At 49.4% G+C, this 25405-nt stretch overlaps 2 protein-coding genes and 1 long non-coding RNA gene across 4 annotated transcripts in view; all 3 read left to right on the forward strand.

Annotated features, from left to right (window-relative positions):
• SULT4A1 (sulfotransferase family 4A member 1) overlaps window positions 1-3759 on the forward strand; it is a 33522-nt gene extending 29763 nt beyond the window's left edge. Inside the window, exons 7-8 of one of the 2 annotated variants that reach the window (XR_005365513.1) lie at window positions 668-800; window positions 2211-3759. Coding sequence is in view for 1 of the 2 variants with exons in the window: in XM_038550274.1 (XP_038406202.1) it covers window positions 2211-2323 (113 nt within the window). In the remaining variant the exon portion in view is untranslated. The remainder of the gene's footprint in view (window positions 1-667; window positions 801-2210) is intronic. The other variant, XM_038550274.1, reaches the window with a different exon arrangement.
• A 3669-nt stretch (window positions 3760-7428) lies between these two features.
• On the forward strand, window positions 7429-11422 carry LOC111097629. Its single transcript, XR_005365515.1, has 3 exons — window positions 7429-8816; window positions 9806-9841; window positions 9955-11422. It is a non-coding gene; the product is annotated as an uncharacterized LOC111097629 (long non-coding RNA).
• A 7033-nt stretch (window positions 11423-18455) lies between these two features.
• EFCAB6 (EF-hand calcium binding domain 6) overlaps window positions 18456-25405 on the forward strand; it is a 234318-nt gene continuing 227368 nt past the window's right edge. Inside the window, exons 1-2 of the mRNA XM_038550277.1 lie at window positions 18456-18600; window positions 20167-20358. The gene's annotated coding sequence lies outside the window, so the exon portion shown is untranslated. The remainder of the gene's footprint in view (window positions 18601-20166; window positions 20359-25405) is intronic.

Below are 25405 nucleotides of genomic sequence, written 5' to 3' on the forward strand. Positions count from 1 at the left end.
GTCCTTCAAGGCTCGGGACACTCGAAACGGCTTGACTGTGGAGCATCAGGCCTTAGAATGGCTCGACTCCTAGGTGGTGGCCGTGGCCACATAAACGCCCTCTTGGCAAGTATGGATTCCCTGTGACACTCGGTGTTGTGGACCTGCCGTTGGTTCCCAGCTGTGTGGATTCGGAGCTTCCTCGGGCGGCAGAGTGTTTGAGGCACCGGGCCAGAGGTGCCGCTGGAGCCCGCAGCCTGGGCTGGTGGGCGGGGCCGGGCCCCGTGTCCCTGGAGGGGCCTTGGGAGCTTCTCCAGCTCCTCTCTAGAAAGTGCTCTTCTCTACCAAGGGGCTGGTGGGGGCGGCTGTCTGGCTGACAGGGCAGTTCCGAAGGTCAGGGGGTGAGCGATCCAATGAGACCACGGTACCTCACCAGTGATTTCCTGGCTGCATCTTCACAAATATTTATTATTTAAAATTTATTTGCTATTTTTTAGTTTTGCTTTTGCTGTGTTTTGTTATCCTTGGATGTGACCTTCTCTCCAAAATACCCCTTTTGGTTCATTTGCGTGGTAAAGAAGTGTCAAGAACATACTGCGTGCCCATATGCTCCTTCTGATGTGTTTGCTTTATCATTGTTTACCTTGGTTTTGCTTTATTTCAGTTCTTTGATTTTGTTTTCTTTTAGCACATTGCCTCTTTGCTCAGAAGACCTCCTTTCGTTGGTGAGAACGCAGGGCTGGAGTAGCCAGCTGCATTGCTTAGATTTGATTCATATCACAGCATAAATTGCACTGTCTTGATTCCAAACCCTAAACCAGGTGGGTGACTCCTTTGATGAGCTCTCAGCTGAGAAAAATAATCAGGGAAAAATATATATATAGTGTGGTTGGTCTAGAAGCTTCTCATTTTGTCCCTGAGTTCTCATTAGAGGGTAGCAAGAACAATTTCTCTTCTTGGATTTTTTTTTTTTTTCCCTCTCTGACACCGACATAGTTTTTCATTACCAGAGAGGAAGCTGTTGGCACATTAGATCTGGCGGCTCAGCGTTTGCGGGGTTGCAGTTTCATACTTGAGGTCTTGCCGGGACAAGGACTTCTGTTAATAAGGGACCTAATGAAGGATATTTGCTGCAGACAGCCAGGGCTCTGACCTCAGAGATGCTGACTGGGAAGGAATCCGAATCGACCATTTCAGTCCCCTGAGGCTGTTAAAAGCCCGGTGGCGACGCTTGGGGGATGGTCTTCACTGCTCCTGGAGCTGGGGGCTCGGAACCCCCGCTCCTGACATCCTCCCGGGCGCCGCTCGTGTCTGACCAGACCATCTGAAGGTTTTGTAGTTACAAGAAAAGTGGGTCTGGTGGCCTCGGGCATCCTGAGCTGACTTTCCCTGCTAAGCCTTCCTAAGTGAACAGGTAGCCCGTGCCCCCTCATTAGTCCGCAGGCCCCGGGCTCCTGCATGTCAGCCCGGAGAGGTGTCTGTTTTGGCCGAGTCTCCCTGAGCTGAAGCTGCGCATTGCAGCTGGGCCTCGGCCCGGACTCACTGATGTGGGGGTTGAGTCAGCCAAGAGCACCTCTGGCATCTAGTTGCCAAAAGCCAGTTTACAATGCGACTCTTCTCCCTTTAAATTCCTCCCCAAGGCTGCATGGGCATGCTTCTCAAAATCTTCACCCTTGACCCGGTCAGAAGGCATCCTACTCACCATAAAAGGTTTCTGCCTTTTTGGATGATTTTTTGTTGTTGTTTTTCCTTTTCAAATTCTCCAGAACCAAATGCCGCCTTGGTGGAGCTGTTGAGTCGTGAGTGAGTAATGATATCACGGAGGACCCCAGTGCACATGATGCCCAGAGCTGTAGATCCATTCTACAGACAGGGTCCATCCTCTGGGGTGTCATGAATCACCCTCTGCATGCCTGGGTGCCAGCGACACACCAGGGAACAGAGCAGAGGCCCTCCTCACTCGGGAGCCTCAGCTCTGCATACTTGTGCTGCTGGGCTCACGCGGCAGGGAAGGGACACCTCAACAACCAGACTTAGGGAAATGAGCTCAGCTCGTCCGTGGTTCAGGACGATGGTTGGTTCAGGTGGCCTGTCCTGTCCATAGGCCAAGGTCAGAGGGATCTGGGGATAGATCTGGAACCTTCTAGAACCACTTCCAAGGCTTCCTTTGGTTCGGTGTCTGGCCCGACAGCAAGTGAATTCAGCAAATTCTGCTCTCGTTTGTGTTCCAGGAAGAGTCGGGCTGTGGAAGGACATCTTCACCGTCTCCATGAACGAGAAGTTTGACTTGGTGTATAAACAGAAGATGGGAAAGTGTGACCTCACGTTTGACTTTTATTTATAATAACAGCAACAGCAAACTTGCATGCTCACAATACCCAGACACTCTACTAGCTAAAAGTCCCGTATGCACTCATTTGTTCCCTGCTGGACGAACTCCGGAAGCAGTGAGGCCCAGGGGAGGGAGGGAAGCAGCCGAGACGCCGGAGGGAGAGGGGCCCTGCTTCCGACCCAGAGCAGCTGTCTTGCCTTGGGGATTGGAAGTCTCCACATGTCTGATTACAAACGTGGTAAAGAGCGCAGTTCTGATGGCCCGTATCATCAGTATAAAGTCTGTAACATATGCAGCTAGAATGTCTACCTTTTACAACCCCACATTATTTATTGTATTTTATAGAGCTTTTCACTGGAAATTAAATAAATGTCAGTAAACCAAATAAAAGTTCATTTCCGAGGGGACTCAGGAGCGAGCCACACCCGAATGGTAGAGAGATCTCAGGGCTGACTCTTTTATTTTTGTAGTTTTGTTCTGCAAGGCACAGACCTTCTGTTCTCACCTGGCCCGGGATGTGGGTGAGGACACAGGATGAGTAGGGTGGGGGGCGCTTGTTCTTTTTGATGAGTTCAGTTCTTTGTAACCTTCCTGAACAAAGCAGAGACTGCCCGCTGGGCATTTGCAGAAAGGACGCCCCTCTGGTGACTCCCAGCGGGCGGCCTCAAAGGCCCAGTCCCGAGGAACCTGTGGAACATTCCCTGAGGGAACCTGTCCGGTGAGGCCAGCACACGGGGTCTAATGCAGTGACCGAAGAAGCTGCCCCCGAGCCTGTGCGGAATCTGAGTTCTCATTCCGCTTGAGCTCTTCTTCCCTGAGGCAGAAACCCATTTCTGCAGGCAAGCAGATGCTTGACAGTAAGTTCCTGAGACTTGATCACCATTCGGTGTTTCCGTCTGTACCTGCGGCTCTCGGCCACGGGAGAACCATTTGGCGGGTGTGACGCCCTCTTTCGCTCGGACTGGTTGGCCATCTTACCTTTGTACCTCGGTGTACCTGAGGGAGCAGAGGGGGTGTCTTAACCTTGCTTCACTGTGTGGCCCCCATTTGGCTGGAGAAGCATCGAGACCCGGCCAGGTAGCAGCAGGGCCGGCAGCCAGTTCAGATGCGTGTCGCCGCGCTGGTGGGACTGGCGTTGTCCTGGATCTTTACGTGGCGGGAGGGTCGCCGCTGTGTGAGGGTCTCCGTGCTGCATTGCTGTCTTGGAAAAGGTGCGGAAACGCACCCGTGTTTTATTTGTAAAGGAGCAGCTTGAACAGGGCAGGTGGCATGCAGCATCGCATGGTGGGCTTGGCAGCACCTTTTCTGTGTATCTGTGAGGAAGGCTGCTTTCTGTGAAATTTCTTTTCTATTTTTCTATTTTTAGTACTGTATGGATATTACTGAGCACCACACATGATACGTCTGTGCTTGCTTGCATCTTTAATAAAGACACGTCCCATGCCTTGTGTTGAGCGTCTGCTGATGGGTGAGAGGGGCCGTATTTCAGGGCAACTCGATGTGGGCACCCTGGACGCCAGGTCCCTGGGGCTGACCACAGGGGTCGCAGACCCGCGTTGTCTTGGCTGTTTCCCTCCAATCCAGACGTTCCAAGCGGTGAATCTCCCTCACTGTTTGTCCATTCACTGTTGATCTTTCTTAGAAGCTGAAGGGGGGTGGAGAAAAGGAGATGGGGTGCAGGGCCTGCCCGGGAGGGTCTCGTGTTCCGGATCTGGAGACGGGCCCGGCCGATTGCACTTGCCCACTTTGACTTCCAAAGCACACCTTCCTGATTGCCAGTGGCAGGAGCATCCAGGATGTCGTCTGACCTGACAAAGCTCGGGCTTCCTGTTGTGTTATTTTCAAACAGGCCAGTTCCCTTAGGTCTTGGGGGGAACCCCCAGAGCTGAAGTTGGGCTCTGAAGTTACCCTTGAGCCCTGGGCCCGGGTCAGTCCGTGGAGCGTCCGGTCTGCTGCCCCAGAGGCTCTACTCCCGGGCCGTTTGCAAGTCAGCCGCGAGTCCAGGGGCGGCCGGTGTCTCCCGGCCCCGCGCACTTGCGTCGCTCCTGTCACCCACTCATTTATTCAGGAAGCACGAGAGCCTCCGAGGCCCCGGTGCTGCTGTGGGCACTGGAGTCCAGCAGGAAGCACAGGAGGGCCCGGCCCCACCGGCTCCCACTCGGCGGGAGTCGAAGTCCCCATCACAACCCCTGTATGTGTTCCAGCTCGAGGACCAGAGGGACCCGTGACAGCAGGGAGCGGGGCGCAGTGACAGGGCCAGGCTGGGAGCCTGGGAGGGCGGGAGGGCAGGCTGAGGCGGCAGGAGCTCTGGTGGGAGCGCAGCCAGGAGCCAGCTCTCCGAGGGCCTTCGGGTCCTGGCAGTTGGGGTCCGGTAGTAGGAACTCGGAAGCCCCGGGAGGGTTTGACCAGAGGAATACTTGTCTGGTTTGCATTTTTACAGGCTCCCCGGACTGGACGGCTTGAGGGCCTTGGTCCTGGCTGTGGGTTTCACTCAGGCCGCAGAAAGGGGGGCGGTGCCGTGTTAGATCCCCCCCGGGGGTCCCCCTGGCCTGACAGGTGGTCTGAGCATTCGTGAGCAGCGTGTGCCAGGCTCAGCGCTATCTGCGATTCCTGCCTTGCACACTTGGAGCCAAGGCCAGGGGGACGTAATCTGAGGCACGGGTGCGTGAAGCTCGCCAGCCGAGCCGGTGGGGAGGACGAGTGATGGGGCAGAGTGGCCGGTGAGGGCAGGTGGGATCTGAGTAGAGCCATGAGGGTGAGCAGTCTGGCCAGACCAGCCGCCATGGGGGTCCCGAGTGGCAGGTGCTGGCTGGGTGCCCAGCTTTTTGGCTTCACAGACCAGCGGGACGCAGGAAGCATCGCAGGGCCCAGCTCAGGGTCCTGCTCCCGCGCAGCGGGGTCAGGCCTCGGCAGGCGGGGCCATCCCAGGGTCCTCCTAACTCTGACCCCGTGCCACCCGGGGTACAACATGGGTGTCCCTCCACCCGTCCAGGTGCTTCCCCTGAGAGGAGTGGGGAGGCCTCCGAGCAGACGCAGCAGCCCTCCCACCCCAGCGGATCAGCCACCGAGCTGGTTTTTTGTTTTGTTTTTTTTTAAAGATTTTATTTATTTAGTCATGAGAGACCCAGAGAGAGAGGCAGAGACACAGGCAGAGGGAGAAGCAGGCTGCACGCAGGGAGCCCGACGTGGGACTCGATCCTGGGACTCAGGAGTCACACCCTGGACCAAAGGCAGGTGCTAAACCACTGAGCCCTCCAGGGATCCCCCACCGAGCTGGTTTGATCCGGTGTCATGATTTACACGGGAGACCATCTCCGTCCACGTCCCCCTCACAGAAGGGTCTTCTTCACAAGGAGCGAGGTGGCTTCTGAGCAGAAATAGCAGCCACGTCAGGAGCTGGCTCCACTGGGCAGATGCCCCCCGTGGCCGCGGCCCGTCCGCCAGGAGCCTCATCAGGCCACCGCTGGGACGGCCCTGCCGCCACTGTGGGGCCTCAGCTCCGCGTGTACAGGCCATGCGTGCAGTCCCCAGCCTGGCAGGTCCAGGTGTGCGACAGGTCCCCACTTTTCCGAGCGGGTGACTGCTGCTCGAAACAGGTGGAGGGAGTCCTCGGGTCCTTGGGCAAGCACCGTGAGTGTCACTGTCCTGTAGGGCTTGCCCCCACCCGTGCAACATCCTTGCCCACTCTTCCTTGTAGAATGAGCATTTTCAGACTGCGGTGGCACGTTGGTCGGATGGCCTGGCCTCGCCCACTGAGGAGTGCCCTCTGACGTCCCCGACGGCTGGTCACCCTGTCCCTGACAAGCTTGCCCCCTCCTGCGATGGCCATTCTGTTGCTGGGGTGCCCTCAGCCACGTCCTCCAGCCCCTGCCCCAGCCTGGGCCTCTGCTCCGGCCTCCCTCGCCGGGACAGCAGCCCTGCCTTCACCTGGGGAGCGGCCCCTCTGCTCCGCTGCCCCCGCCTTGGTCCTCCCCCACCTCACTGCGCTGCCGTTGTCTCCCCCTGTGGACAGTGACGCCCAAAGGCAGGGCCGTGCCAGGCCTTTCCATAGGTTGGAGTTTGGCATATAATCAGCACTTAATAATTGCTGAGGAAGTGGCAACTTTCATTGCTAGGGTGGATTTTGCTTTTTCTGAAACTGTCTGCCCTGCACCTTCTCTGCTGCGTGCCCTTGAGCTTGTGTCTTCCGAGACGAGAGCCGGGCTGCTCTCCTGTCTGCCCACCCCGAGCCACCACTCTGGGCCTCTGCCCCCTCCACTACATGCTTCTTTCTTTGCTGTTAACCGGGCCCTGCTCTGGTCATCTGAGGTGCCCTCCCCGGAACATCCTTCGTGACAAATCACTGGCTTCTCAGATGTAGGTGTAACTGTGGGAGGGACAGTTTCTGGTGCCCATCCTATCCCCGTCTTTCTCCCTCTGTCTCAAAGCCCAGAAACACAGGACCTGTAAGAACGGCTTAGACCCTTCGCTGGGCACACCTCCCCCTCTTCCTTCATCTCCTTTCTGGGTGTTTATTGAGCATCTACACTGTATTGTCCCAGTGTGGGTCCTGGAGACACAGATTACAGTAACTCTCCCCTTCAAATTGAGCACCCCACTGCTCTGTTCCCTGGGGCCTCTGCTCTCATTTATCACCCAAATACCTATGGAGAGAGCCCAGGTGGGGGATCTGAGGACCTGGGCTCTGGAGTCCTGGTTCTGTCGGTTGGCAGTGTGACCCGGGCAAACCAGCTGCCTTCTCTCAGCCTGAGTCTCCATCCCTCCCAGATAGATGTTTTGTAGTAAACAGTCTCTAAGATTTCTTGTGCTCATTCAGGTCTCCATCCTTCGGCTCAGTGGGCTCTCCCAGCGTATGTGCACAGCTTCTCGACAAATGGCAAGCGGAGTGGTGCGGAGAGCCAGCACTGGGGAGATCCAAAGCAAAGAGAGGTGCCACCAAGGACAGCAGGCAGACTGCTTCATGTCAGAACCAGGCCACGGGCTGGGGCTGGAGACAGGTGGGAGTAGATGGGGGCAGAGGCCAGCAGGAGGCACGCCAGGTAGAAAGAAATAAGATACACTCAAATGAGTCGGGCACCCCAGCTCTGATTCTGGTTCTGCCAGTATCTGTGGGACCATGAGGGAAGCCCCATTTCATCCTCCCCTAAGGGGGATGTCTCGACCCAAGAGTCTTGACATTCCACCCAGCACAAACATTCTGTGACTCATAAGTGGTCCAACTGTCCATTGACTCCACCCAGGTGGGGCTGACGAATGGGGGAGACCGGTGAACTTGAAGCCAGTGATGGACTCTGCTAGCAAGGGCAGAGAATCAGTCACAGACACACCTGCCACACAGCTTGAGCCTACGACCGCCATCTCCAAGGCTTGCTGAGCCTTTGCCAAATCTACACATCAGATGACAACTTGATTCTCACACTTGGATCCCTGTGAGCTAGTTGGCACCGGATGTCTGAGCCACAGTCCCTAAATCAGCCCCTCACCATTGACGGAAGGAATCTGTGCTCTATTAAAAGCATTCTTCAAACAGCAGAGAATGCTAAATGTGTTTAAAATGTAAAAACCAACCAGAAAATGCATTTTATTCTCCTGAAAGTTGTAATCTTTGCATATCTCCATGGTATTGAGCACCAGCTGGGAACAGAAGTCCTAAAATACCCAAGCAAGGCCATCTCTGCAGAAGGAAAGACTCTCAACAGAGCCAACAAGACTCTCTCTCCTCCGATTTATGCATCCCCAAAACACTTTGAAGTGGATTGGTTAAGATCTTGTTTTCTCCCTAGTGCTCCTGTCTCTCAGTTCTCTCCTTTATACTCCATGGTACATGTGATTTCCAGAAAAAAATCTCAAATACGTTGGTGGCTTGGAACTCGTCTCACTCTGCTCAAGAACCACTGGCTGTTTGGACTTCTGGGTCCACACTGAGGCTGTTCCCTCTGCCTGTATTGCCATTCCTCAACATAACGTGGTTGATGCTGATTTAGGCTCTGAGCTCAGTACAGGCATGGTCCTAATTCAAGAACCCCGATGGCCCCCTCCTGCTCCTTGAGCACTGCCAGGGGGTCGGAGCCACTATGCTGCCTCTCATAACATGCTCCTTCAGGCTAGGCCATGGCTCTTCCTTGGCATGAAGGAGTTAGCTCATAAGAGGTGGTGAAGTCAGCAGTGGCCAGTGAAGCATTGATGGCAGGACTGTGCCCGCTGACTGCCGAATTCAGCTACACCTGGTCATCCAACAATCTCTGACTGCAAGCACATCATTTGTTGCTTGCCACGCAGGCCCTCTCTGGCCTGGCACTGCCGCTCACTCCGACGCCCTGACCTACACTCCCAAGACTCTCTTCCCCACCCCCGATGGACTACTTTGCCCTCTTGGAAAACCTTCCCTGCTACCTCTAAGGGCTGCTGATTCATGTCTACCACCTAATCTGAGTTGGCCTTAAATCTCAACCTTTAGGAGGCTGTTATGACTCAGTCTTAGCTCACCAATGTTGCCGTCCTATAGGTATTGGGGCTTCCCTGCTTACCAGAGATGTTAGGAGGGCTGACAGTTATAGCAGCCAGACCTTCAGTGGCTGGGGGCTGCCTCTACCCTGGAGTCTCTGCCACACGTGAGGCCTCCAGAGAAGGCCAGAAGCGTCCTCAGCCTGGAGAATGGGTGACTGCTGTGTCCCACTCCCACCTTGAGACAGGATGCGGCAACCAGCACCTTTCTCCCCAGAATAGAGCGTGCCAGGTGTTAGAACCTTCAATTCTGAAGGAGTGTTAATCCCCTGGAATAGTATATTGGCTTACATTTGTTAAGAAAACATTTTGTAACTTTTCAGGCTTCCTTTCCAAGATCTATATTCTCAGCCCCAAGTAGATGTAAGTAGAGACGGTGCTCATTTGTCACTTTGTCACCACGCTGTGCTTAGCACAGTGCCCCATTCCTATCAGGTAATCAATAAATGCTTGTTACCTAACTAAAGGCAAATTAAATGCTAAACAGCACTAATTACAAGCTGTTGCAAGATCCTGGCTCTTAGCAAAGAGAATTACTTGTGATTGTCGGGGGTTTGCCCAGGTGTAGGAACATGAAATTATTTTCCAACTGCTGCTTTATTCCAAGGGGTGGGCCGTTCTTCCAAGATTGCTGTAACATAATGTTCAGAGGGCAGGATTCATTAAGATTCTAAATGCCAGTATTCCACACTGTGGAGTCTTGTTCAGGAGCAAGATAAGTGGATTTTTTTTTCTTTTTTTTAAGATAAGTGGATTTTGATGTTTTGATTCTTGGTTCCATGAAAGGAGACGACCAGTTACAGGAAATCAAAAGCTCATGAGTGCGTTAGCACACCGCAGGGGAATGAAAACATGCAGACATGCTACACGGAGCCTGCACATAGTCTCTGTCCACGCGTCACCCTAAAGCAGGGGCAAAAATGACCCCATTTACAAATAATAATTATTTGTAGTGACAGTGTTTAAAATGTGCCATTTAATTTCTGGCAGATTGTACTAAAATGAGCAGCTGCAGCAGCCGTCAAGGTAAATATCAGAGAAAGCATCTATTTTCGTAAAGAACAAAATAACCACAGTAGCTTTTCCAAAGGAGCTACTTATACCTCATTTATTTTTATTTAATTTTTTTTTCTTCAAAGGACAGCTCAGAAAACTCTGATCTCCATTTTATGAGGCCATCAAAAGGACAGCAGTCGGAGCAATCTTTTCATAGTGGATTTCCAGGGAAGTTGTCAACTCTCATTTAGGTGCATTATGTATCTCTACCACATGTCTGCACTTCCTTCCTTCCTTTATTAATAGAGAAAGTGGAAAACAGTACTTAACTTCTTAGGGGTTAATCAGTTCCTGCTGCGTATTTCTCCACATGAAGGCATAACTTCCATTTACAACATCATTATTGATTACGTGAAATGATTTCAGGCTGAACTTAAGTCCCTGAGGTGTACAGAATTGTGGTGAGTATTCAAAACCTGGAGGGAGGAACCGAGGATTATTGCCGCACAGCTCTCCGTCATCCCGAGCTTCCTCTTGATTGCTGAGGGGATGAGCTGTCTGTTGGCTGTTGAAAGTGTGCAAATATTTTCTCCAACTTCCCATGGCTTGCTTCTCCAGATTACCATTAAAGGTTTTGAGCAGCAGATTCCTGCATAGGAATAAGTGGTGGAGACTGTAGTGATTCCTTGGGCAGGGAGCATTAGAAATTTAAAGGATGCCAAATGGTATTTTGGACCAAGGTAATAGGTTCAGCGCTGTTGAAAGTAGATCTACTACAGGCATCTAAGGTAGCTGTCAATGTTCTGTGGAAGGTATAGTCAAGGAAGACAGCAGTGTCCTGCAAACTCCCTGGGCCACTGTCACATTGCAGAACTCTGGTCTGGGTGAACAAAGACCAAACCGAATCTAATGGACTTTAGGGGCTTATCAGGACAATAAACAAGTGAAGTTAATTGAAATCTTGTAACTAACAAACACCTAAGTTAACTCTTTGTGGAAGTGAAAAAATTTCCAGGATCAGGGAAAACTCTTTGGAGTGAAGATGCTCTTAGGAAAAAAAGAAAAAGAGGATAAACGTGACTAAATCTCATGTCAGATTGATCTAATTAGTCACCTAAATTCATGAAAAAAATCATCCTTGTGTTCAAGGAAATAAACGAGGATTTTGAGTTTCCCAATTCTTGGCTATGTTACCCCAATTATATGTTTCACTCACCTACTGAGTTCAGATCCAGTTCAAAAGACATATATTAAGTCCCTGCTAAATTCCTTGTTTGCTAACACAGCAACTATCAGGATATTTCACTTATAATTTTCCCTCAGAAAAGAGTGTTTCTAAATACTAGAATCCTTACAAAGGCTCTCATGTAGCAGCTTATCATGACACTTTATTTTGAACAATATATTGCTGCAACTATGCTGGTTTTGAACAAGCAGACATTTGATGGAATTAGAGAGAGAGAAAGACAGAGAGAGAAATTTAACACAGATTTAGTAAATTTCTAGGCTATGCCATTGTGTTTTTTGGTGTTGGACATGTTAGATGTCATTTTAAATATGCCTTCAAAAGCATACTTTAAATAAAACAATAGTGAGATAATCCTGGAGATTACAAAGAGCCACAGAATATATTTTTAAAAACAAGGCTCACTGCCACAGAAAAGAAAATGGAGCAGAGCAGTATCTGAAGAGATACTGGCTGAGAATTTGTCAAAGCTGATGAAAGACATTAAGACACAAATTCTAGATTTGCTATAAAACCCAAGCAGATAAAGACAGAAAACCACATGTAAGCACATCTTGACTTCTGGAGAAAAGAAAGAGTAACAATGACACAGAAGACTTTGCAGCAGAAATGATGGAAACCAGAATATAGCTAAATGGTATCTTTAAGATGTTGAACAAAAATAATTGCAAACTTAGAGATCTACACTCAGAACATGATCCTTCAAAAGTGAAGGTGAATAAACACATTTTCAGATAGATAAAAACTGAATTCATTCATTACCAGCAGACCTACACTAAATACAATTTAGTGTCATTTCTGATGGAACCTGAAAGTATAAACAGCAACAACAAAAAAATCAGTAGAAAAATGGAAAACTTCAACTCACAAACTTGACTGTATTAAAAAACCCAACAACTTCACTAAACAACTGCAGAAAACACATTATTTTCAAGTTCACATAGAATATTTACCAAAATTGATCATATAGTGAGCCATAAAGTCAGTCTCAAAAAATTTCAACACACTGAAATCTCACTTTTGTGTTCTTGGACCACAGTGGAATTAACCTGAAAACCAATAACAAAAATGTAGCTAGAAAATGCCAAAATGTTTGTAATTTAATATAGCTTTATACTACCATGGGTCAAAAGAGACATTGCAATGGAAATTCAAGCAAGATTTTGAATCGAATATTAATTGAAATCTATCCTATCAGAATTTAGAAGATGCAGGTACAATCATGCTTATAGAGAATTTATAGCCTTAAACACATGCCCTAAAAAGAAGAAAGGGTAAAAAACAGTGATTTATATATATCATAATGCTAGGAAAAGGATAGCAGCAAATTAAATCCAAAAGAAAGAAGGAAGAAAAAAATAGGGAGCAAAACTCAATGATGTGATTTTATTTGAAAAGTCTAATCCATTGATAAACCAAAGAAAGACAAGGTATCCCTTTGGATCTGACTACAGTGACCAACTGTCCCAATCTGCCTGGACTGTTCCAGGTCTAGCACCACACTGAAGGACTCATGTCCCAGGAGAGCCCCCTATCCCTTGGTTGGTCACCCTAGATCCACAGACACTATACTAAAGGGACATTACAAACAATATTATGCCAATAGTTTGACAGTTAAGATGAAGTAGACAAAATATTTGGAAAACATAAGTTACCAAAATATACACAAGAAGAAACTGAAAATCTGAGTAGTCTTGTAACACAGAACCTTGAACCAATTATTTAAAAACCTCCCACAAAGAAAACTCTAGGACAAAATGCCTTTACCAGTTAATTTCCCGAAATTTTCAGAGAAAAATAGGCAAACACAAATATCGCATAAACTTGGACAGAGCTGGGAAAGTAGAAGCACTCTCCAACTGATTCCGAGGCTAGTATAACCTTGTTATTAAAATTTGATAAGAGGGACACCTGTGTGGCTCAGCAGTTGAGCACCTGCCTTCCGCCCAGTGCATGATTCTGGGGTCTGGGGTCGAGTCCTACATCAGGCTCCCTGCATGGAGCCTGCTTCTCCCTCTGCCTGTGTCTCCGCCTCTCTCTTTCCATGTCTCTCATGAATAAATAAATAAAATCTTTTTAAAAATCTGATAAGAACATTACAAAAAAGGGAAACTACTGGTCATTCTCTTTCATGAAAATGACCAAAGATTGGCAAACTTTTTTTTTTTTTTTAAGATTTCTTATTTATTTATTCATGACAGAGAGAGGCAGAGACACAGGCAGAAGGAGAAGCAGGCTCCATGCAGGGAGCCCGACACGGGACTCGATCCCAGGTCTCCAGGATCACACCCCAGGCAGAAGGTGGTGCTAAACTGCTGGGCCACTGGGGCTGCCCTGCTTTATCATTTTTAAAAAGCAACCACAAAGTTACAGAGAAGTTGGATGTTTAGTGGGAAGGACAGTTTTTTTCCTGAACCATTTGGGAGTAAGTGGTTCCATCACCCCAAGTATTTCAGTGTACGTGTCTCTCAAAGAGGATAGTGTTCTGCATAACTACAGTCTGACCATCAAAATACAGATTTTTTTTTTTTTAAATACAGATATTAACATGAACTCACTACTACCATCTCAGCCCCGGGCCCCTGCCTGGTTGGGCCGGTCATTCCATGCCTGTCTCGTATGATCCAGGTCAGAACGTGAATTCCAAGTGTCTTTCACTTCAAAACAATTCTCAGCCTTAGTTTTCCTGACCCTCCACTCTGAAGATTGCAGAGGGCAGCATGTCCCCCATCTGAGTTTATCTGATGTTTTCCTGATGACTAGGTCTAGGCTTGCATCTTTGGCGGGAGTATCACAGAAATGCTGTATTCTCATTGTGTTTTACGATCGCACGGGATCCTAGTTTGTCCCTTTGCTGCTGTTTAACTTCGATCACTTGATTAAGGTGGAATCTGTCAGGCTTTCTCATGGTAAGAGACTCTTCATCCACTTTGTAATTAATAAGCGTTTTGTGGAGAAACTTTGAAACTGTATCTCATTCCTTACTAGACTTTCAATTCATTCATTTATTATTTTTATATTTGCAGGGACTCAAGGTTGCATGTTTTATCGAGTGGTTGTGATACATTATGTTCGTTTTGCATTTTGATTTTTAAATTGTCTGTAATTTGGCTACTAGGAGCCCCTTCAAGCTGGTTTCTGTGTGCTTTTGACATGCCTCCGTCATTCTTTGAGCACTTGCTCTATGATATAAGATATTCTAAACTCATCTCTACTTTCCTTGCTTTGGTCCTGAAATCCTCCATTTCTCCAGAAAATTCTGGTTCCTTTAAATGAAAAAGATATTCAGAATCCAGGGTCTGGGCACTGGGGCTGCCCATTATCACTGGGATGACACCCCAGGTCTCACAGTGGGCAGAGCTCCAGGGGACACATGCGTACCCACACACATACAGATATACATTTACATATACATTTATTTCTTTTTTTTTTTAATTGATTATAGAAACCTAATTTTTTCTTTAAGATTTTATTTTATTTATTCATGAGAGACACAGAGAGACAGAGAGAGAGAGAGAGAGAGAGAGAGGCAGAGACACAGGCAGAGGGAGAAGCAGGCTCCGTGCAGGGAGCCTGATGTGGGACTCGATCCCCGGTCTCCAGGATCACACCCTGGGATGAAGGTAGCATTAAACCGCTGAGCCACCGGGGCTGCCCGATTTACATATACATTTATTTCTATATCAACCTCTCCCTATATTGAAAACCATGAGTTCACACCAGTACTGCCAATCCTAATCCTGTACCTCAAGGTTCTTTCCAGCTTTCTTGCTGTTCATATTTGTAATTACCTTTTCAGACAGAGACACTTGGCTTCTGTTATTCTTAGTATATTTATTTATTTGATCGGTCTCCCTGGTACAAGGCCATCTCCCATCCCCAGTGCCCCACCCTGCCACGTGGATGCTCTCTTCACTCCACTTGGGTCACATCCCACTCTGGACTCCTATGGCTTCCCTTAACGTGGCAGACACTGTTTATCTCTGCCCCATCAGACTTTAGGACTTATTAGAGAGGGGACAGGAAAGAAGGGAAGAGGGAAGAAAGAGGAGTTTTTCTCCTTTTTTAAAAAAAGTTTCCCATTTATTCACTTGAATAAACATTTCTACAATGAGGATCTTCAAATGGCCAATGAGCCCATGAAAAAGATGGCCAACAGCGTTCCCTAATGACTTAGGGAAATGCAAATCAAAACCACAATGAAATACCACATCAAGGTACTAGGATGGCTGTGGTAGTAATAAAGCCAAACCCTCAAACCAGAAAATAACAAGTGTTGGTGAGGATGTGGGGAAACTGGAACCGTCCTCACACATTGTTGGTGGGAATGTGAAATGCTGCAGTCACTATAGAAAAACTTTAGTGATTCCTCCAAGAGTAAAACTTAAGAACTATCACATGACCTAGTGATATACACCCAAAAGATATATACTCCTAGATATGCAGCCACAAGAATTGAAAAGAGGGACTCAGACAGATACTTGTATGCCAGTGTTCATAGCAGCATTATTGGTTGTAGGGAAAAGACCAACCCAAGTGCCCATCAATAGACAAAGGGATAACATGTATTTTCCCTGTTTTTGTGTTTCCTGATGCTTTGACATCATGGGACTTGCAAACACTGTAGTGGGCATTGCTCCCAGGGTGAGCCACTTTCATAGGTAATAAAGGTCTTATTGAAACTACACAAAATAGCCTGCTGACCCTGCCTTGGCTCTCTCCCTTGGAAACCACAGTGAAGGCTCCTCAGGGGGCAGGGCAGCGTGGGGAGGCTGGAGAGAATGAACGAACAAGATCACAGCATACATATTCCATCTGGCGTTAGAACCAAGAGGATGGGCAGCCCCGGTGGCACAGCGGTTTGGCGCCACCTGCAGCCTGGGGTGTGATCCTGGGGACCCAGGATCAAGTCCCACATCAGGCTCCCTGCATGGAGCCTGCTTCTCCCTCTGCCTGTGTCTCTGCCTCTCTCTCTCTCTCTGTGTCTATGAATAAATAAATAAAATCATAAAAAAAAAAGAACCAAGAGGACTTGAAGGACTAGATGTAGAGGAGGCAATGATCATAGATGGATAACCACAAGGCTTCCTGGTTTGAGTGGTGCCACAGATTGTAACAGTGAGGGAGGTCAGAGGATCAAGCAAGGGCTGTGTGAATGGCTGAAGCCCGGGGAGTCTCTAATACACACCATGGAGGGACAGAGGCTGGCGATAAGCGTAAGAGGACCACCTGGGTCAGAGCCAAAGGAACCACAGGGTCCGAAGGCCATGCAAAGGGGAAAAATCAACAGTGGGGACTGACAACTGAGTAGTTGGGTGATTTAGGATGAAACCTTGGATTGTTTGGCTTCAGAGGAGTGATGAGAGCGTGTTTCAGGTAGAAGGGTGATCAACTGGCCTGAATGCTACTGAGAGGTCAAGGGAGGCAAAGTCAGATACAGAGGAAATGTTCATGAACACTGAACAGGCCCCAGGGAGTAGATCGGGTAAGACTGAGCAAAGGTGAATGGTCACAAGAGAGAGCAAGCATAGACAACTCTACAGAGAAGTGGGGTAGATGGGAGCAGAGAAATGGGGTGGAAACTAGAAGAAAATCTTTTTTTAAAAAATATTTATTTGAGAGAGCACAAGTGTGGGGGGCAGAAGAGAGGGAGAAGCAGGCTCCCTGCTGAGCAGGGAGCCCGATGCAGGGCTTGATCTCAGGACCCTAAGATCATGAACTGAGCCTAAGGCAGGCACAACTGACTGAGCCACCCAGGCACCCCTTTTTTTTTTTGTAAAGATGTGAGATTCTAGAGCATTTTTATGAGAGAAAGAGGTGGGGGGAGGAAGAGAGGAAGAGAGAGAGAGAGAAAGAGAGATGGAAGGAGACTCTTGGTCATTACGGGAGAGAGGCAGTGACCTAAGTTTTGATCTAAGGACCCAACCGTTCAGCCTCAGGTTCTATCTACACCCTTGATAAGTCCAGGGGACCCCGAAGAGCTTTGATGTTTGCAAGTTCTGTCAATATTTGCCGTTATCAGAAAGCTTAACGGATAAACATTTTTAAGTATTTGTTTACAAATTCATTTAAAATACTAATAAACCCATACCATATTAACATTTTCGAGAAAAATTATCACGCTTCCCAAAAACATTTAGTGAAGAGAGAGGCAGTTCTAGATTTTTGTAAATCTCTTTAATATCTGACTTGATAGAAGACGGCTGGATTCTCTGGTCTTCGTCTGCATTCAATCTGTGGCAGTGTCGTACATCCTGAAGCTTCTGGAAAACGCTAATGCACACACCCACGAGAAAATAAGAGTGAAAAGGCAAGGCACATCTTCATACTACTGTGAAAAGTCTTGTTTTAAAAGACCTGATTGATTTATTTGCAAGAGAGGGAGGGAGGGAGGGAGAAGCAGACTCCCCGTTGTGCAGGGAGCCCAACCCGGGGCTCGATCCCAGGACTCTGGCATCAGGACCTGAGCTCAGAGCAGAGACGCTTCACCGGCTGAGCCCCCAGGGGCCCCCTTGACACTAGTTTTGCCGATTCTGGACCCCCCCGACCCCCAAGGGCCTCAGGACCCCCAGGGGCTCCCAGGGCACACTCTGGGCGCACAGTGGCCGCGCTGGGCAACGAGGTCCCAGGGATGGGGATGGCCAACGGGCGTGGGATTCGGGGCACACGCGGAGGGCTGGCCTCCTTTGGGACCAGAGCACAAGAGATGCGCGCCTCGGGAGCTGCGGGGCCCAGGCCGCGGCAGCTGCGCGGGAGGTCGCGGAGGGCGAGCCCCTCGCAGGGAGGGAAGAGCCGCTGCCGCTGCCGCTGCCCCTGGCCCTACCCCTGCCCCGCGGTGTGCGGCCGGCGCCCCTGCGCGGCCCCGAAGGAGCAGGGGGTTCCTCGGCAGCGCCGCCCCGGCACGCCCCTGCGCACCGGCGAGCAAGCTGCGCTTCTAACTCCTCCCCGGCCTCGGCTTCCCATCTGCCAAATGGGACTCATCAGGGCGACCGTCCCGGAGCGCGGGGTCCGAGGGGGGCTGCGCGCGCAGGGGGGAGGGGAGGGGAGGGGAGGGGGGAGGGGAGGGGAGGGGAGGGGGGCGGCCGGTCCCCCCCACCGCCCCCGGCGGCTCTCGGCCTCCCGCGGGCCCGTCGCAAGACCGCCGGCACGTGCTCCGCGCCGCACCCACGTGCCTCCCTCCCTCCCGACCCCAGGCCCCGCGCTTCGACGCCGGCCCGACCGCCAGCTAACGCGAAGGCACGTCACACAAACCCGCTTCCATGACGCCCGTGGCCGGGACCCTCCGCGGGTTCCCGCGCCCCAGGCACAGGCTTCCGGCGGAAGTGCCTCCCGCGGGGGCGGAGCACGGGCCAAGCCAGCTTACCCAATCGGAGTCCCGCTTCTTGGAGGGTACGCGGACCCCTCGTCCAATCAGCGAGTGTCGTCGTTGCTCGGGCAACAGCGTCCTAGAGACGGCGAGTGGGCTGGGCTCCTGTGGCCGCGCGGCCTGGGGGGCGCGCTGTGCGGCGGCCCCGCGAGGCGGAGGATCGACGAGGGGGCTCGGGTAAGGCGCCCGGCTCGGCGCCCAGACCGCGTGCTGGCCGAGGGCAGGCGGAGGGCCGGGGCGGGCGGCTCTGAGGGGCCCGCCGGCCCGCACGCGTGTCGGCCGCCGTGGTGGGCGCTGGCGCTCCTGCGGGCGGCGGGCGGCGGGCGGCGGCGCGGGCCCCGCACGGGCTGACGTCGCCGTGGTCCCGGGGGCCCCACGAGAAGTGCTGGCGGTGCCCTCGCCCTCTCGCGCCCCCACCTCATTGGTCTCAAGGATCGTGACCTCCCCCTGGTACAGGGGTCCTGCGCCCACGCGAGAAGGGCACTGCCCGGACTCCCGCAGCTAGCGAGCTGCAGGGCCAGACGGCACACCTGGCACTTGTGTCACGTGCTTCAGAAAAAGAAATATATATATATATATATATATATATATATATATATATATATATATATATCATCCCTGGTCATTCTAGAACATTCTGTGTACCCAGAGCACCATCATCCTGGTCTCCCTCAGACAGTTTATCTGGAAAGCGCTTTCTGAAATGTGCTGTTGCCCAGAGCGTGAAGAGCATTGGCTGAAGCCTCCCCCTCCTCCCGCTCCCCTCCCTCTCCCCATCCTCCCTCTCCCCATCCTCCCTCTCCCCTCCTCCCTCTCCTCCTCCCTTTCCTCGTCTTCCCCTCCTTCCCCTCCTCCCCCTCTCCCTCCTCCCCTTCATCCATCTCCCCCCTCCCCTCCTCCCCCTCCTCCCCTTCCTCCGTCTCCCCCTCCTCTGTCTCCCCTTCCTCTCCCCCTCCCCCTTTTCCCTCTCCCCTTCCTCTGCCCCTCTTTACACTCCTCCCTCTCCTTCCCCTCCACCTCCTCCCCTTCCTCCCCCTCCTCCCTCTCCTCCTTCCCCTCCTCCCCCTCCTCCTTCCTCCCTTTCCTTCCCTCCTAAAAATCATTGCCTCTCAGAATGCCTTGTCCCAGTTAAGAGGACTCTTACTTATTTCTCAAAAAAGAGATTTAGGGACACCTGGGTGGCTCAACGGTTGAGCACCTGCCTTCGGCTCAGGGTGTGACCCTGGAGACCCGGGATCGAGTCCTGCTGTCGGGATACCTGCATGGAGCCTGCTTCTCCCTCTACCTGTGTCTCTGCCTCTCTCTGTGTGTCTCTTATCAATTTTTTTAAAGGCAATTTAATGATTCTCGAGTCCTATGTGCCTCTAAATGGGTGGACTTTCAGAAATGCTGTAAATGAACTCGTCTCTCACATGCCATAGTCCCTTCGACTCTTTTATCTATTGTCTTTAATTCAACCAATGTTTCCTTGGCTAGGTTGGTTGGTTGTGGGGGGCGAGGTGTTGTGAAAGTGGAACAAGCATGGCCCCTTGGATTATCTGGGAACATTTGCCTCCCACTGGAGCCTACTAGGAGCTTCTTGAGAGCCCCAGGGTTATTTTTGTTATTTGTACTTTCATTTTCCCTCCCCCTTCGATTTCGTGCTTGGCTCACGGGAGGTGCTTGCAGACATCTGTCAAGAAATGCTTACTTGAGACTTTAAATTTGCTCTCCAACTTTGGCCTTTCCTTCCCCTTTTTGCAGCCATCCACCTGTTTCCCGGTGCACAGAGATCTCTCCGGTGCTCTCGCTGTGACTCCTGCAGCTGACTGGCACATGGAGACAGAACCAGCTCCAGGAGGATGTTCAGTGGGCCGGTGCCCGCCCAGCGCAGGAAGCCACTGGGAGGCAACTGGCTGTTGACAAGACAGTTGCTCTAATACAGCTTCTTCACAGGTGTGTATCAGGAGTAAACGTTGGAGGGTAGCAGTTGCTGGGAGTCACTGTAGGTCTTCCTGGAGGCTCCTTCGCCTGCCAGGATTGTCAGATAAACTGTACAATGCACGCGAGAAACTGCAAGTGAGGCAAGAAGCTAACAGTTGCTCTCTTCCTTCAAATACACAAGCGAACTGACCTTTTTGTGAAGTGTGTTTAGATGTAGGCTTGCACCATCACAGAGATTGGATTCTTGTAACTTTTTTTTATCATTTTTTTTTTTTAGGATTTTATGTATTTATTCATGAGGGACACACAGAGACAGAGACACAGGCAGAAGGAGAAGCAGGCTCCCTGTGAGGAGCCTGATGTGGGACTCGATCCTGGACCCCGGGATCAGCTCCTGAGCCGAAGGCAGACGCTCAACCACCGAGCCACCCAGGCGTCCCTGATTCTTGTAACTTTTAAATATTAATTCAGCTTCAATGAAATACTACCCAGGATCCACACTGTTTGGGAGAGGAGCTCTAAAGGAAAGGGTTCTGTTTGAGAAAAGTCTAAACAGAACAATCAGTATGTTCAACTTCCAGTACTGAGGAGCTTTGTTTTCTACCTCTTTATCTCTTGGTTTTGACCTTTTACTATCTCTTTTTTGGTTCACTTTGTTTTGGTTGTTTTTCTTCTCTGCATCTATTTGTACTTTTATAACTTCTGCTTCTGCTGCTAGACCTACAGTGACCACTGCTATTCCTGGCTAGTACTTACCGAGCACTTACTGTGTTCCAGGCACAGCCTGGTGGGGCCTCATGTCCATGTTCAAGTTCAGTCCTCACCACCTCCTTCCAGAAGGGAACAGTTGCTTTTTCCATTTTGTCGATGAAGCAAGAGACTCAGAGAAGTGGAGGATCTTCCAAGCAGAGAGATGGTAGAGTGTGCCTTCTACTCCAGGATCGCAGAACGTCTGTGTTCTTGACTAGTGCTTTGGCACTCAAGTATTTATATGCTCTCTAGTCCCCCAAGACTTCGAGATGACCTTTAAGAATATATGTAATACGGTAGGGCATATGGTTGGCTCATCTGCCTTTGGCTCAGGTTGTGATCCTGGGATTGAGTCCCACAGGGAGGGAGATGCTTCTCCCTCGGCCTATGTCTCTGCCTATCTCTCTGTGTCTCATGAATAAATAAATAAAATTAAAAAAAAACGTAATATGATAAAATAAACACATGGTAATCAAGCTCACGAAGACTACAAATAGAATAGAAAAGTAACATCAGGAGGAGAGAAAATACTCAGATTGTCCATAATTGTTAGTATAGTTGGGTTGCCAATTTAGTTGTGTGCTTCTTGTAAACTCAAGAAAAAAGAAAGTTAGGAGAGAGAGAGAGAGAAAATTGAATTTATTTTGTCCAGACAACTAAAGCATCTTTTAAAAAATTATTTACTTATTTACTTATTTGAAAGAGAAAGAGTGAGAGCAAGCAAGGAGATGGAGACGGACAAGCAGACTCTGCTCTGAGTGCAGAGCACGATGTGGGACTTGATCTCATGACCCTGAGATCACGACCTGAGCCTATATCAAGAGTCAGAGCCGCCTGGCCGTCACCCAGGTGCCCCCCGCACTGCCCTGCAAATCAAGCATTTTAATTCCTCTGGAAAACTAAAGCTTTTCTAACGTGTAGGTCTTGATCACAAAGCCTGGACAGGGATTGATTACTACCAAATGGCTAAGGTGTACGCTCCATGTCCTCACAGTTAGGGAGAGGAGGTGAACTACTACATTTGTGTGTGATGAAAGAACTCTGCATGGTTAATGGTTTTCAGTAACACCTGAATTTTATTTTTCCCCTAGGACTTTGTAAATACTGTTGTCCTGTACCCTGGGTCAGTTCTAGTAATTTGTTTGCTTATTTACTTAACAGTTATTTATTGAGCCCTTGCTATATGCCAGGACCTGTTTAGGCATCAAGGATACTGCAGTGAGGGTCACGTCACTGTCCTGATATTCTTGATGCCTCTGCCCTGTCACTTTCTACAGCTTGGGTTTTTTCTGGGCCAACTTCAGTTTTTCCCTCCTTTGTGGTTTTATAAAACCCTGAGAGGACACTCACCACTTACGCCGTAACTGTGCATGTTTCTGCGCCTCTGATCCACGTTCTGTGTGTTCCCAGGACATAAATATAACAGCAGCTACCAAATAGTGGCCACAACCTACTATGTGTCCTGTGATTTAGATACGTTATCCCGGACTCTTCTGCAGCCTGAAGAGCACTGGCACTTAACCATTTTTGGTTCCCTTGACCTTTGAAAAGCTGGTGAAAGCAATATATCCTCTCTCTAGAAAATTTCACAACACTTTTGCATTTGATCTCAGAGGGTTTGGGACGCCTGGGTGGCACAGTCAGTTAAGTGTCTGCCTTTGGCTCAGGTCATAATCCTGAGGTCCTGAGATTGAGCCCCACACAAGCTCCCTGCTCAGCGGGGGGTCTGCTTCTCCCTCTCCCTCTGCCTGCTTGCACTCTCTTGCAAATCAATCAATCAATCAATCAATCTTTAAACAAAAATAATCTCAGAGGGTTGAGGATCTCCAGAAACACGCACATGGACCCTAAATTCCAGGTTAAGAATACTTGCTTTTAAGAGAGATGTTGTTTCTGTTTTGCAAATGAGGAAACTGGGTCCAGGGAAGCTAATTAACTTGGGAGCTGGATGGGAAATAGTGGAACCAATTGGACCCCACGTTTAACTTTAAACTCTTTGTTTTTTCCATTGTCCAAAGTGTAGATGCTCAGTAAATGACTGAGTGTATGGAAGGCTAAAAAGAGAACTTTATAGGGGATGTGTCCCAAAATATGATAAAACATCCATATGATATCAGATTAGACAAGCAGAAAGATTTTTCTCAAGTATTCGGGTTTAGCTGCCAAAATCTTTTGTGTTGCTTGCAACTTTTTCCAAGTGACAATCTCTCCCCTCCTACCCCATGATACCAGTTCCAACAATTTTTGCTTCTGATGCCATTTCTGTTTGGCTGCACACATTTCTTACTCTTGTGTTGAATTATGTTTTCTCTGGATGCCAAGGCAGATGGATGGCACTTTTGTTATGATTCTGATATAAATAGCATCTGTTAAAAACTGGACATTAATACTTATCTGGCAAATAAACAAATGTATCCGTGAAATAGCCCTCTAATTGTGTTTGCCTGTGGCTAAGAAGTGTATTTGATGGTTTCTGACTTGGTGCTTGTGTAGGGGCATTGGATTCATAAGCCTTCTTAATTTCTACCTCACCAAGTTCTGAAGTAATTTTTTAAAAGATTTTATTTTTAGTAATCTCTGTGCCCAGCCTGGGGCTCAAACCCACAGCCCCGAGACGAGTCGCATGCTCCACCCACAGAGCCAGCCAGGCACCCCTGAAGTCATTAATTAATGTCTCCAAATACAGAGAATTCTAAACTGCAGTGGTGTGAAGCCAGTGATGACCTATAGAACTCATCAGAGTGCCACACTTATGCCCAGGGCACTGCTTAGCTTCCAGAATCAAGAGTTAGATTAGCCCAGTCTTCTTGCCCTCGCAGTGTTAGGTGTTGTCCATTGTGGTCCATCGAGAACAAAGCTCCCTGAGTACCTGGCTGTGGGGTAGGCACCGGGTGTGAAGAGCAGCCCATCCCTTCACTGGAGGGGCTCACCAATCAGCAAGGGCCACAGTTGAAGAGCCAACGGAAAGGTCTGGAAGCAGAGAGTCAGAGTGAACATAGAAGTAGGGCTAGAGCGATGGCCTGGGAGGTACCCATACTTTTACTTTATGCTTTTTGTCCCACCTGGCCCCACAGCAAAGGACTGGGATTATAGTATTTTTGACCTTTTTGTCCTTTTCTTTATTAAATGAAACTACTGGCAGAACAAAATGATGAGACCAAATTCTCTGTAAAAGCATGATTAGTGTCGGTTAAGGAAGACAGGAAGGAAGGCCTCACGAAGGAGGGGCTGTGCCCTCCATCTTGACCAGTGAATTGCAGTGTGCAGGCAGGGGAGCTGGGGGGAATCCTTGCAAAAGCATGAACCAAGCTCAGAGGTGAGGAAGGACACGGCCCCCATGGAGGGCTGTGTGAAAAGGCAGCCCTCGTGGAGCACTGGCATCTGGTGGTCGCTCAGGGAGGGGGCAGGTCACTAATGTTGGGAATGAATGATCTTTCCCCCCACAATTAGGGTTTTGACTACTCTGGATACCCTGGAGAAGTATTGCATTTTTTTTTCTTTTTTAAACTTAAATGATTTTCGACTCACAATGTTGCAGAATTGGTACAGAAAGTTCCTCTGTGCCCCCAGTCTCCCCTCTGCCCCCACGATAACATTTTACAGAATAATCATAGTACAACGATCAAAATCAGGATGACGCCATCAGGACAGCACTCGTCACTAAAGCACAGACTGGATTCAAGTCTCAGTAGTTTGACATGCACTCATTTTTTTTTTCCTCTCGGCACATCGTTCTGTGAGATTCTAACACATGTAGAGTTCTGCACGGCATGTTTTTAAGCCAGGGAGTAACACAACTATTTCTGCGTGTTAGAAAGATAAATAGTGGGAACGGGGGAGGATGGGTTACAGGGAGAAGGTGGGACCCAGAAGCAATGTGTGGGGCTCTTCCTGGAATCCAGATGAGTGAGAGTGAATGCAGCTGTGATGTTAAGGGTGGAGAGGGACAAGGAATAGATAGACAAGTGTTTTGCAAGTAAATTGACGGTCTTTGCTAATTGGTCAGAGAGCTGGAGGCCAGAATCAAAGACAGGGATTCCTGCCTTGATTTACCAAGGTTTGAAAGTGGAAGCAAGTTCATTCTTTTGCTCAGTGAGTTTGAATACCCCTGACTGCTAGCCCCTGGCCTGGGATCCGGAGGTATACTGATGACATAAATTAACTTGGCCCTTGCTCTTTTGGAATGTCAAGTCTACGGAGACAGGCATTAACTATATTATCCTCATACAGATAAAACTGAGCGAAGGGCTACAAAGGACCACAGAGGTCGTTGTGGAAGTGTGTAATGGGGGCGTGGCCTAATGTGGGG

This window comes from Canis lupus, chromosome 10, assembly GCF_011100685.1.
Source record: "Canis lupus familiaris isolate Mischka breed German Shepherd chromosome 10, alternate assembly UU_Cfam_GSD_1.0, whole genome shotgun sequence".
Taxonomy (NCBI): domain Eukaryota; kingdom Metazoa; phylum Chordata; class Mammalia; order Carnivora; family Canidae; genus Canis; species Canis lupus.